Source organism: Patiria miniata, unplaced genomic scaffold (assembly GCF_015706575.1).
Source record: "Patiria miniata isolate m_02_andy unplaced genomic scaffold, ASM1570657v1 HiC_scaffold_7, whole genome shotgun sequence".
NCBI lineage: Eukaryota > Metazoa > Echinodermata > Asteroidea > Valvatida > Asterinidae > Patiria > Patiria miniata.
Genome location: NW_024037074.1, coordinates 6785751 through 6799914, shown reverse-complemented (window position 1 = coordinate 6799914; position 14164 = coordinate 6785751). Strand labels below are relative to the sequence as shown.

General features: G+C 38.8%; 2 protein-coding genes across 6 annotated transcripts in view; one reads left to right on the top strand and one right to left on the bottom strand.

Annotated features, from left to right (window-relative positions):
* Positions 1 to 31: 31 nt before the first annotated feature.
* Positions 32 to 4306, top strand: LOC119744377 (transmembrane protein 107-like). Of its 3 annotated transcripts, none has more exons than XM_038220278.1 (7): positions 32 to 154; positions 1250 to 1362; positions 1693 to 1760; positions 1861 to 1961; positions 2315 to 2408; positions 2825 to 2827; positions 3140 to 4306. In XM_038220278.1, exons 2-7 carry the CDS (start codon positions 1276 to 1278, stop codon positions 3204 to 3206), a joined length of 420 nt encoding a protein of 139 aa, XP_038076206.1. In that variant the 5' UTR covers positions 32 to 154; positions 1250 to 1275; the 3' UTR covers positions 3207 to 4306. The 3 variants fall into 3 exon arrangements, with proteins under 3 accessions (XP_038076206.1, XP_038076207.1, XP_038076208.1); XM_038220279.1 differs by having other exon boundaries at positions 63 to 158; XM_038220280.1 differs by having other exon boundaries at positions 66 to 154; positions 1237 to 1362.
* LOC119744375 (zinc finger protein castor homolog 1-like) overlaps positions 4038 to 14164 on the bottom strand; it is a 68604-nt gene continuing 58477 nt past the window's right edge. For all 3 annotated transcript variants that reach the window (XM_038220274.1, XM_038220276.1, XM_038220275.1), the window contains 3 exons: positions 12093 to 12216; positions 11208 to 11771; positions 4038 to 11067 (listed from right to left, as the gene is read on the bottom strand). In XM_038220274.1, the coding sequence (XP_038076202.1) occupies positions 9934 to 11067; positions 11208 to 11771; positions 12093 to 12216 (1822 nt within the window). In that variant the 3' untranslated portion in view covers positions 4038 to 9933. The remainder of the gene's footprint in view (positions 11068 to 11207; positions 11772 to 12092; positions 12217 to 14164) is intronic.

Here is a 14164-nt window from a genome sequence, read left to right as displayed (position 1 = left end):
AGTTGGCCATGAAAAAGAATTTTGATGTTCATTTTATGTTTTCTCCCCTAATGTGTCGATTCTCCTGGTCCAAAACAATCGTCCGCCATTTTCGAGTTACATTCCAACTTGTGAAATTGTGTTGTAGACGACGGCGTTGAATTCTTGGAAAATTGTAAGTATTTTAACTTTGAATGATTACGAATTTTTGACATAGGTTTCGAGTTCCAATCGACTCTTCTTTTGGTGCTTACAGTCGCGACTTATACCCGAAGAAATGGTTTATAATGGACAGTAATGGAAGGGTTAATTCTGAGTGATTGTGCACTGGGCACCAGACTGTTTCAACAATGTTACTGATTTCTGTGATAGACGTCAGGGAATATGGCGGGGAATACAGACGAATTTTTGTAGGGCGAATCTTTTTTGCCCAACTCAGCACAATAAGCGTTATATTTTGATTTGTTTCAGTACTTATATCAACCAGATCTTATTCATGTTATTATTGAAGTAATGAAACACAAAAATGGAGAATTTACTGAACAAGACACCTTTGCCAATCTGTTTTGTTTGAAATTCTATTTTGATAGATTTACTAATTTAATCATAGGCTTACGAAATAATTATGTTATTATATTGTGACTAACTGGAAAAATTCTGCCAACCGGACACCACTTTTTTCAATTAATTTTCTAGCGCCAAAAGTTACCTCTTTTATGGTTATTCCCTCCACTTTCCCTCCTCTACTCTCACCGCCTCCTTTCCTTAATTTCTATTTATCAATCAGTCTCTCACTTCATTGAGATTCGAACCTCGGACGCTTGCTTGATACACGAGTCTCTTAACCGCTAGGCCGCGCACGATCGCTGTTGCAATGATCAATCTTTGGACGTATTTGAAGTATCCATTGAAATAAACTAAATATTCATGAGAAAATAAATATTCATAATGACGTATTGCACTATCATTGGCCGGCTCATGCGACGTCTCATGCGACGTCATGGTTATCGATGTCATGCGTATAACGTACCGCTGTTCCAGACACTTCAATCAGTTTTGACCGGCTGCTTCAACTCAGATCTGCACTACATGTGCATGCAAAATGTGCTAAAAAAACACATTTTTACCAATTTTTTTTCGCATGTCCACTCTTTCCTGGATTCCTCTTGGTTGAAATCACAAGGTAAGGTGAACATTTGGATGTTTGGCGGCAGGTAAGTGGTGTCCGGTTGGCAGAATTTTTCCGACTAACTTTACTGTGTTTTCACAGAAAGATTAAAGAGCAGTTATTACAAGATGGCAGGCATCACACACCTGATCCCTGCAAGATTCTTGTGCCTCATTGCTCACATGGTGGTCAGCATAACCATTCTGTGGTCTCGGGTAAGTCAGTAACATTGAAATTGTTCCAAAATCTAATAATAATATCACAATAATATGTGACCTTTCTTGACTGCAAAACAAGAACACATACTGCAAAAATGCATTTATTTTTCAAGTATAATGCAGTGCCCCCAGTATGGTAGAAAACAAGAATGTTGGACTGAGAATTATTTCCAACTTTGTTACAAAATACTGGGAAAACTTTCATGACCCCTCATACTAGATTTGGTACATAATATAACATTCTTTCTTTCAAAATACATTTAAAGTTCTCACCCAATCATATGCCAATCAAATTTTGCCCATTTCTTCCTTTCTTTTTCTGTCCAGGATGCAAATATTAGGGCTTGTTTGCCAAGTTCCTACACACAAGCCGATTATAACAGTGCCGACACTGGGTGAGTTTGGCTTTTGGTCTTCACAATTTGTGGCCGTAATGATATTTCCCAACTTTGATCAAAATGCAGGAGTGACTTTTTTCTTTTTTTTTGTCCACAGATTTCTGGCGGGTTTAATTCTCTCACTCATCTTCATCGCCATGGAGCTCGCCGGCTTCATGTCAGGGGTCACCATGTTCGTCAATATGGAATCCCTCTTCTGTATCCTTAAAAGTACTCGGCAAGTTTGATTGGTTGAGTGCTTGTCACATGATCATCAATTGGCCCTCGTCGGTGGTATTTTCACTCGAAAGAAAAACTTCCAGTTTTCAGTGAAGTTTGACTGTAGACAAATCCGAGCATGATAACAATTCTATCACTAAGGCCCCCTTCAATGGCGAAAGCATTGTGCTAGCTATTGTTCAGATAATCTGTCACGGGCAGTTGCTTTGTACAATAGCATGCACAATGGTTTCTCCATTGAAGGGGGCCTCCTGAGTGTACAGTGATCTCTTGTCCGGATTCGTCTATATCAAGGATAGAGTCTGTAACTTAATCCTTAACATCACAACCAGCTATAACTGCGCATGCAGTTGGTGCTGTTTTCCTGTCCTACTTTCTCCTTGAAGCCTGGCCCTGCAACACGTATTGGTACATGTTTGGTTGTAGGTAAGTTTCCAAGGGATTCTCGGAAAAAATGTTGCAACCTGACGCCACTTTTTCATCATCGCAATGAAGGTCAGTCATTGCAAAAATGATAAGACATGAATCTGGAACTGAGAAACATTTCCAATTTTGTTAGAAAATTTTCTTGACTCTCCATAGACTTTGTACACAACCGCTGAAGTGGCGTCAGGTTGCAACATTTGTTCCAGATCCTTTTAAGTGTAACCCTTTAAAAGCATTCACCACAAAGTCTTCACATAGATTCTAATAGAGGGGTGCTGTGGTCCAATGGTTACGGTGTTTGACTCGTGTGCCGTGGTACATGGGTTCGAATCCTGACCGTGGGAACATGGTGCTTGTGCTCTTAAGCAAGGCACTTTACCATTATTGCTTCGTCCTTCGGATGGGACGTAAAGCAGTAGGTCCCGTGTGTTGTGTAATGCACATTAAAGAACCCAATGACACTTATCGCTAAAAGAAGGGGTTTGCCCCGGTGTTTCTGGCAGTGGCTGCAATATGCGCTGCAGTACCTTGTAAACCATTATAAGGTACTACATAATGGGTCTCATATTTCTCATAAACTTTATTTACCTGTCTTTAATAATAGACATAATTTTCAGCGCCTTGAGTACCTCATTGTTGGTAGATACGTGCGCTATATAAGACTCCGATATTATATTATATTAGAGGTAGACCAAGATTTTGACTGTCGTCTTTCTTTCTGTCTTTTACAGTGCCTTCCCTTTTGTGGTAGATACCTTTGTGATCATCTCCAAGATCTTTTTCAACAAGTCCAGTTGATGACCCCACGAACTCGTCACGAAACACCAAAGTCTATCATGTGTACATAAAAGTGTAAATATTATTCTAAATTATTTTTAAATCATCAGAAATTGATAGCCAAAATCTGGTTTTACTCTTTTACCTTCTTGGGTTTGTAGTTGAAATCGTAAATAATGTTTTCAATTGGCAAACTTCGTAAAGAATTCTTAAATTTTAGTTCACACATAAGGATTACATGTACTTCAATTCAAAGTACTGTTTCAAAAGAGCAAATGATTCCGTCCACTTTTCTGCATTTAATAGTTTTTGTGGTGTTGTGTATTTTCTTCAGCCATTTGCATCATGTTTTTTTTTTCGTTGTATAAGATTGGTGAGAAACTGCTTTTCTTTTTATAGAAGCCTTTAAATACTTTGATAAAACATTAAAGGAGAATAATTTCTTTATGGATGAAATGAATGAAATATATGTAAATACTGCTGTTTATGTGATGACACTTTAATTTAATTTTTTAATGTTGAACATGTTCATTGTAAATAAAATATGAAGTGAAGTAAATTGAAGTTTTGAACATAAATGACAGTAGCATTGAGATATTGCAGAGTGTTCGATGAGTTGCTTTTCAAAAAAAGTTGGGGCTTTCGAGTCACAGAGTTTAATTAAATGCAGAAACAAAAAATGTACAAAAAAGTTTACTATTGCGTATAAATCCTTGTGGAACAAAAGCATTGCGATTTCAACATGGCCACACTGCAAAGAGTCTATAGACTCGTTAAGGGGCGGGGCTCAAGACGGAGGGAGGGAGGATTGAATAAGAAGACATGGTAAAAATTTGCACACTGACTGAACGCTCTGGTTTCTATGGTTTATTCAACTTAAAAAAATCGACTGGGAAGACATTCAATTAAATATAGGAGATAGATCGAATCGAGAAGTATCAATTATGATTAGCTCTGAAAGATATACAGTTGTATTACTTTTTTTTTTAAGTGCTTTGAAGTTCTTAAAAAACAAATTCAGAACTTTTTGCTAGAAGCGTTAAACGTGCATACAATAATTGTATGATACAATTTCGTGCAGCTTATACCAAATAAAACTGTTCTTTCAGAGGAAAACATAATCTTGTCCAAAATTCTATTTTTTAATTAAAAATCAAAAATTCAGTTTTTCATTCACAAATCAAAACAGAACACTCCATTGTTAATTTGAAATTGTGCTGTCAACGTCATGCTAGCTTGTCGATACTGCGTTAATTTCGACTTGATATGTTAACGAACGTTGATATGCACAGAGCTAGCATGGCACTGTAAACACAGCACGTGCAACATCTGTTTCTCAATCTGCCAAACTCAAATCAAATTAATTAAAATCAAAATTAAATCAAATCGTATCAGACTTGTCTCACACATGAAAAATATCGAAAAAAGTACTGACATCACTACTTGTACAACACGTAAAAAAAAAATCAGAAAATAATTTTGCACATCAACAGAAAAAAAAAGTCTTTCAAATTCTGCTACAAAAAGGATACGGGAAACATATATTTACTTTAAAGTGTCCCTTTCTTGATTGCCACTCACTTGTCAAATAAATTTCAAGCAGAAAATTCACATTAAAAACATTCAACACTGCATACATAAACTACAATTTGGCTACAAATTTACGTACTATTTTTGACTACTACTGGAATGCACACCTTTGTAAAATCATCTTATGTTTTGCACACTTTTTTTTAACAAAGTCAAATTTGTAATTATAAGGATAAATATCTGCTAGCACTGCAACAAACCAACATCACAACTGCCATGCCATTTTAACTTTTTTTTGGCAGCAAAATCAGACTGTCGAGCAAGAAACATCACTAATGGCAAAAGACAAAAACCAACAAAAATGTGCTCAACTTATCAAGCGCAATATCAGATAAACATTGAAGAATTGATTTTCATGTATTTTTTTTAAACAACTGTAAAAACTTGATTGAAATTTTGACAGAGTGATTGTGACATCAGTGAAGCTCAAGCCAATCACAACCCTGTTCTCTGAACCCAGTACCCAACTGGCCAATAGCAGCAGGTTTTGGTATCTGCAACTGATGACATCATCATAAATCCCACCAATGGTCACAAGCCAGTCTATGATGTCATCACAGCTCGGACCAATCACAGTGGGCCGTATTGTACATTTACATATAAACTACAGGTAAATATGAGGAAGTTCACAACAAAATCCTCTATATTAAAATCACACACGCCACAGTTAAAATGGATTATAGTTAACAAAAAACCACCGAATACATACTTCAACAGTCCAATTGGTGATGGTTATGGTAATTTACAGAGACATTTCTCTCGTATATACTATTAATTCCGATCACTCATGCAATTTTCGAGAAACTGGGAAAAAATTACATATTTTACAAATTCATAGAGTACGATACAACTAGAAACTCTCGGAAGCTGCTATCATAACTTTACAATTTTTTTCTTTATAAAATAAATCAGAAATCATTGACCGTACCTACAATAAATTACACTCTATAGCAAAAACAATATTTAAGACATCTGTATGAAGTTATACAACGGAGATCAAGAAATCCATGAACGCCGTCCATGCATTGGAAACTTCAGCAACACGATATATTTTCACTGTAACAATCCTAGGATTTATCACTTTTACAAACATAAGAACTTGCATCTACCATTTACGTACGCTTCAAGGACTACGCTCTACAGAAATCTTCCAATGAAAGCACAATGTTACCTTTGTTTTAACAGCAATAAAATTATGATGAACATGTATCACGTCGCATACTTGGTAACTTTTGAAATTGGTATACAATATCAGATGTTAACATTTCTGGCGCGATGCCAAAATGGGGGCGGAGTGGAGGGTGGGGCGATTGCGCAATTCGAAGGGGTTCCTGGATGAAATCCCCACAATATGAAAGTAGAATAAGAGACTAAGGGACTGACCATCAATGACCACGAGGGCACTGTTACAAATTCAACGAATTCTTATCTGTGTGTACGCTATCAATTGAAGTATCTACTGCCCTCAATTGACCAAAATCAGACAGTGTAAAGCCACATCGTTACATGGCTATGGCTAGCAGTAACGCACGGGTCTATGGGAAGTGGCTTCAGCCGCTTCCATAGACGCATGTGTAGTTCCTAGCCGTAGCCATAGATTTGGAAACCTATCACAATCTTTGTCAACCCTCTTCAGATTTCACATCAACGATCAACCATTCATACGCACATCAGAAATTGATACGTTCTAAACGGTACATTTCCCCCAAACTTTAACACCCCCATGACATTTTTTTTTAATTAATCAACCAGAGATTACACCTATTTAACCTACTAACTTCCACAAAAGGTTACAAAACATATCAAATTTTCTTCTTTTTTTTGGAGATCTAGCATAAACTGTACAAAAATACTACAAGGAACTGATTTTTATTTTTTTTTAATATTAATTGGTTGACTTCTTTCTTTTTTTTGTTACAAATACCCTGGATGGATAAACAATCTTTAAAAACAACAACTGCATCGTGGTTATTATGTCTGATAATATCCAATGCAGACAAAGAAAAAGATCAAGTGTAAATTTTAGTGTCAATAACAAAAAAAGCCTTTAATTTTTTTCCTTGACATTTGGGAAGCATTCAAAAGATTATCAAAATTTTTGGGGAAACAGGTCTTAATTTGAATCGCAAACATCAACAAATAGGACCAAAAATCGGACAAAAAAATGCACAAATGCTTGTACTAAATTTCCTACTTTGATTTAGAAAGGTCTTTGACATCTGTACAAAAATTGATGTATTAGGGGTGGATTCTTACCCTTTCATTTCTTTTAAATTTGAAAGCAAGATTAATTTCCTGTTTTTATTTGGTTGTTTGATTTTGTTGTGCTACATAAATGCAAGATTGATTAGAATTAATTTTATTTACAAAACACCCTGGGGACTAAGGTAACAAAAATAGTTCATTACAAGCGATGGAACGGAGAATATCACAATACTTTGCATAGAGGTACATGTGACCACCACAGGAAACGGTATACTATCATTATTATCAACAACCATCTGACGATTTGATTTTGATTATTTGGATTATTTGGAAATTTAATCATTCAAAAATGTCTCTTTTTTTGGTGTAAGGAACCACAGACTACTTATGCACGAGAGTGTATATTTATTTTGAACATTCCAAGACTTGTAAATAAATGTCCATTTACAACTCCCAATAAATTCTGTCGGAGTTCTGGAAGAAAATTGACCATAAAACTGCACAACGGAGAGGAAGACTACGCTACAAAAGACATTCCTACACTACAGAAACAGCTGTGAATTAACGATAGTTACATAACTCTGATAGAGTATGAACATGAACAGACACAGTTAGTTATACAAAAGACCTCAGAGTTTCAAAGACAATGATTGCTGACAGTTCACAACAATCTGCATTGATTACTTAGATGGAAGAGAGGATTATCATACAGAATTTTTTTAATATATAGAATTTCCAGTTACTAATTACAGACGACGATGATAAAAAGAAATGATTAGATTCAGAGATTTCAAGAAGATTTACAATTTGTACAAGAGTTATTGCTTTTACATAGATGAAGATAGAAGTATTTTATTCTTTCTGGAAAATGTGACACATTTAATAGTCATAGAACATCAACCACTGAGAGTCAATTTACCTAAAGTCAAGGTTTGACCTCTAAAGACAACAAGTATATGTGTGTTTGGTAAACAGAAAAGAAAGTTATGAACTTCCAATTAAACCACAGCATTTCTAAGTTTCAAATAAGGCGAACTCTTTTACAGCAAATGTAATTTTTTAGTTTTTGTTTTTCCAAGGGGATCAAACTATTTCATGTAACACAAACTTTGCACATGCAGAATTTAACTCTTTTTTTTTAATTTGAAGTTTGCAATTTCAATAAAATTCTATGACTTCCGGTGCAGCAACTGGTGCAGCAAGCAAATATAATGCTTAGCAACGTTGAAAAAATGCTTAATGTAAGCATATTTGGGTAGCATTGGGATGTATGATAAAGACATATGAATAGTCTACAACGGAATAGGATTATGATAATGCTTCTTTTTTTTGTAATGAAGTTCAGGAAAACTTGCACAGCAATGAAAGAAAATACGCACAGCTTAAGTTCAATGTAAACGTATCCCTCAAACATATTTTCTGAGGGAAAATTGCTTCCAGTCTGACTGCGCCCTCAAAGGCTTTTCTCCTATACAATGTGATAATTATTCTTTCATTTTAATTTTTAATTTTGATATGATTATTAGACAATAAAATAATAGAATCACTCTTTTTAATACTGTTTCTCTCTGTCCAGCTAACACTATTTACAATCCGTCTACTTTTTTTTCTTTTGATATTCTTTTGTACATCATTATTGCTAAGATAAGCGTTATCCGTTCACATCCACACGACATTTATTTGTACATATTGCTCTATGTTTATAGACTCCGAGAAGTAAAACAGCATTCAGATATTGAGGATAATATAGACATAGTATGTAAACCATGAAATCACAACACTTTTTTCATTCCTTGTATTTCAACAACATCCTTGTTTTTTTTGTGGTTTTTTTTTTACAAATCTGACCGAACCACTTTCTGTACATCATGTGATGCATGTCTTTCAGATCATTCTGTTGGGTGTCACGTGATACACCATGTGAACATGTCACGTGACACATAGTATCTGTCATGTGATCTGTGGGTTTCATGGGATGTACAATCTTGTATTGAAAGCTACAATCAAGGGAAAAAAAGGACATCACAGCATTCGAGTATTATCTTAATTTTTTAACTTATTCAAGATTTTTAGGAAGTAGTGTTGCTCAATAAGTTTTTCAATGAGAATTAATGGAAAACATTTCTGTCTCTGATATATAAACATTCCCAAGAACACTATCATTTGCAGGTATCGATTTCTTTTGTAGGAAGGCCTTTCGGTTGGCACTTTGGATGGTTCTAAAACAAACAAAAAGTTGTTTCAAAATAAAATTTTGGTGCAGAAGGAAGACCAGCACGGTTGTGCTTAGTGCAGTTTTGTGAAATAAAAAAATTCTTTTTTTCTCGTAAAATATATATTGTGACTTTAGTTCTTTTCTTTTCCCCCCCAAATAGACATCAAAATTAACCATATTGCTGGAATCTTTGTGTTGAAACACAAACACGCGTGGTGTTTGTAAGTATTACTGTACATCAAGCTGCCACTCTTTGGGAAAAAAAAAAAAAAACTTTTATTGGGTTACAACTTTACAAACTACTTGCATATATGACCTCACTAATTTAAGGTCATGATTTAAAAAAGAAGACATCATTTTTACCACAGGTCTTCTTTTCATGCATATTTTTATGAAACTTTACGGCAGTAGGGAATCGACTAAAATTAACATGTTACTGGTATCACTTCAATTGCCATCATTGATGTCACGCCACAACTAGAGATTTGCTGACAGCAGAGATTAGATGGCATATGCATTTAATTAGCTGGAGGGTGCTACTAAATGCAGCTATTAGATTTTCCAATATGCACCTGCGATGCACCTGCGATGCACCTGCGATGCACCTGCGATGCACCTGCAATGCACCTGCAGTGCACCTGTGACCCAGTTGGACAAACCAGCTGCACATGCACCTTTGACTAGAGTCATTTGACTTCACCTTGGATTGCACAAGAACTTCAGGTACCAGCTAACTCACTATACGCGCACGTTGAGCATGTGCCTCCTCCTATGGGTCTCCATCTGCGTCATTCCAATCACGCCTTGCACACATCCATCCCTAGTGCAGTGGAAATGGGAGTACCGCAAGGTGTACTTGCATCCGACGAAGCCGCAGGGCTCAGCGCTGCTGTACTGCCTGAAACCCGCCGCCGATATGGTGTCTGTCTTGACATGCTGCTTGCGATGCACCGCCACCTTCCCGGAGTCCGTACAGACGAAGGTGCAGCGTAGGCAGTGGAAGTGGGTGCTGTTGCCCTGGTACGGGCAGCTGTCCTGTTCGCACTCGTTGTTGGCCTTGAAGCGTCGGAAGTCGTGCTGGATGATGCTGTTGACCCGGTCGTGATGCTGGGCGTGCTTGTACATCATGGTCTTGCCGGCGAAGCGGTAGGTGCAATCCTCATGCAGGCAGTGGTAGTGGGTCGTGGTCATGTTGAACTGGCAGCCGTCTTCGCCGCAGGTCTCACTGCGGTCAAATCGACGGAAACGATCCATCATCATGGAATCCAAGGGTCCCCGTTTGTAGCGCTTGTACCCTGAAGGGGCTCCTGGGTCCTCCTCTATCAGATTCAAGGACCTCTTGCGAGGCATCGGCACCATTGCTGGGTACACGTCCTCGTGACTGTTCAGTGCTAGCGGTTGATACTTAAGCTGAGCAATGCCGTTGTAATTCTGGCTGGTACTCGGCTGTTGCTGGTTACCGTTGACATCTTCTTCGTCTAGTGGGGACAGCGGGATCATGAACGGGGGCAACGGCTTGGAGGAACTTGTGGGAACAGAGGGAGTGATCATTTGGATTGGCACTCCAACTTGATTGACCACTCCCATACCGCCGACACTCATCAACCCCAGACTGCCGGCATTCATGATACCTGTGTTAGCTGACGACATACCAGGCACAACGCTCGGCGTCAGGGAGGGCAGCGTTAGAATCGGCGCTGCGCTGGTGAACATGATTTGGTTGGACACCGCTGATGAGAAGGGTACCGAGCTGGCGGATACCATCGGTATGACAAGCTGCTGTGGACCAATCAGAGAGCCTCCTGGTTTGTTGAAGTGTTTACCATAGATGCGTCTCATATGCTTTCGGCCGTGACTTTCCATCTGCTGAATCTATGGAGAGAAAAGAACAAACATTTAAAGCAACTAGAGAAAATATATCCTGAAAACATTTCTTTAGCATTGGGGAATCGACATTTCACAAAGTTCCTAATCTTGTCTTTTATGGTGTGATGGTATCGAGCAAAACAAACCTGTAGGAAGGAGAAATTGCATCCCTGATGGAGACAGTGGTAATGCTTGTTGAGGAGGTTGTACTTGCAACCCGGCCGTCGACAATCCATCTTGCGACTCATCTGCCGGAAGCTCTGGAAGATGACACTCTCGTTGACCTTGTGGTCTCTCAGCATGTCCTGGCTCTCGGTGGCAAACTGGCAATCGCCTCGGGTGCAGTGGTAGTGCTGCTTGGCCCTGTGAGGGCAGTCTTCGACGGTGCAGACGTCGGGTTCGCAAGTGATGAAGCCCTCACTTGACGCCACCCCTGGGGAAGAAGTACTTGGAAGTAGATCAGTCGCCGGCGTTGAGCCGGGCACCTCACTGGGATCAGAGCTCTGGGTGTGTGTGGGAGTGGATATGGTGGCAGAAGCGGGATTGTTGGAGGTCTTGGGAGTGCTCCGAGCTTGAACTTCTGCGAAGGAGACTGCTGAGATGTGGATGGATTCCAGCTCAGGATTCATCTTGTGCTTCTCGTAGTGTGGTCTCATGAGTGAGCTGCCGGTGTGGACAACCTCACCACAGTAAATACCTGGCTTTAGGCTCTGTGAAGAAAAACGAACACAGAATGTTGAAAATTGATAAGCTCAATGAATCATTTAAACGGATATCTTAGCAAACAAATAACAGACAAGCTGCTGCAGCTGCAATCAACACTTTTGATGTGGATGCTGCTACAGATGCTGCAGCTGTTACTGCCATTCCTGCTGCAGATGACGTTGTTAAAACTGCTGAAGTTATCAATGCTCATACACCAGATAGTGCTCCCGCAGCTGCATATGGTACTGCTAATGCTGCTACTGCATGACGCTGCAGCTGCCGCTGTTGCTGCTGCTGATTCTCCGCTGTTGCCAATGTCTACTTACCCACATGCAGTGGTAGTGAGCCAGCGGGCTGAAGGAGCATCCAGGAAAGAGCTCCTCACAGCTCTCGCCTTGCTGGAAGTACTGGAAACCCAAGTCATTGGCCTCGTCTGAAAGCATGTGGTATCTGCAACCAAGAGGGTAGAATCAAGTAACTGCCAAGACCATGATACCGTTAATAATGACGCACGAGACCCAGAATAACATACATCGACAGGAACGACAAAATGTAAGTTTGCCAACACTGTTTTCTCTAATGCGGCCAATCTCATGGAGCCGCTAAGCGCACAAATGGGCCGTGTCCGTATTGCTTGGCTACGGCTATTAATAACACATGGGTCTATGAGAAGGGGCTAGAGCCGCTTCCCTAGGCGCGCGTATAAAATGTCCAGCCAAAGCCACGTAATTCGGAAACGGCTATATTTTGCTTAGCGAAAAGAGAGTCATTCAACGTAATATGTGATGCGATCAAGCTAAATGAGTCGTTTGTCGACCCTGGTCAATTTTTTTTTTTTTACAGATTTGAATAGAGCACAATCTCAGCATTACTGCTGTGAAAACCGCATGCTGATACCATCTTTAGTTCAAAATTTATGGAAGTCGGAACACCAAGAGATGTGATGAAGTGATGTGATGAAGTGATGTGATGAAGTGGCCCTATTTTGGCCTGAATCTCCAAATGAAAGTTCCCGACAAACGACTCATTTAGCTTGACCGCATCACGTATGTTGCTTGTGATTGGCTCTCAGCAGATTTGTGCTTATCTGATAATCTTACATGTTGGTAAATGTATTGTGAACAAATTTGTACATCAATTTCTCAAACACTAATTCTGTTCTTGGCAGTAACTGGGGCATCATAGTTTTTTGGGGGGAAATCTTCCAATAGATGGCAAACACTGCAGTCCAAAATTTAAAAAATATGATGAACTTTGATTTCTTGCCAATCAATAGAGGATAGCAATGCCAGCTGAATCAAGCTGCATAAAATAATACGCAGCTCTGCTGGGAAGTTAAGTTACGGTTGAATGAATATTACCAAAGGAAGCTCTTTATGTGCACTTTAAACACAACTTTTAGAAACAAGAAAGTTCCAGTTTTGGATCAGAGTAAAAGCTTTGCAACAATCATTTTGTACAACCATGCACGTGATAAGATAGAGCTCACAAGAGTGCACACTTTAAATCCGAGACCACAAAACGTTTTGAATTACTTGATTTTTTTTTACCAGAAATTATTCAATGCATCAAGGACGCCTTTCTTTTTTCAGTAGATTCTTCTCAATTTCAAGGACGAAAATACACAATCATGCAGGACAAACATCTTACTTCCGACAAAACCAGCTCAGTGCAGATGTGCTTGCTTTTAATAGTTAACTTAATTTTTTTCAAAGCATTTCAATGTTACCAACTATTGTTTTAATTTCTGGTTTTGTTAATGAAGCTCGAATATTATATGCACTAATATAGCAGGTTAGTTACATGCTGTAAATTAGCTTAGGTTTGTAGAGACTTCAAGCCATTTCTGTAGGGTTTTTAACTCATCTGCTATCTTAGGCATAGCATGCTTGTTAGAATGGGTCTACTAAAAGCCTTGCATGTGTTCGTCTGCTCTGTGTGTCAAGTCTCATGCGTCAGAAAGCTGCTTGTTTGTAAACCAAACAGCACTGTGTTGGATTTTTATAGCATAGCAAGTTGGATGTAGTGAACCCAACCATACGCATATTTACAGTGGCTTAAAAGCCGCATCAAAAATTAATGGCTATGACTAGCAATTACACAGTGTCTATTGAAGCGGCTGACTGCACCTCCCATAGAAACATGTGTTACTACCAGCCACAGCCATTAATTTCATGAATTTGGACAGGGTGGCCATACACATACTGGCAATGGCTTGGCTTCCAACGGGTAACTTCATCAGCCAAACATGAGAAAAATCCTATGGTCCATGTGAAGACCCCCTCTGGATTAAGAACAGTGGGCCCAATTTCACGGCGCTGCTTAGCAAAAAATTTGCTTAGCACAAAAAAATCTGGCTTATAAAAGCAGTTAACTAGCCAAAACTTCACATGATTTT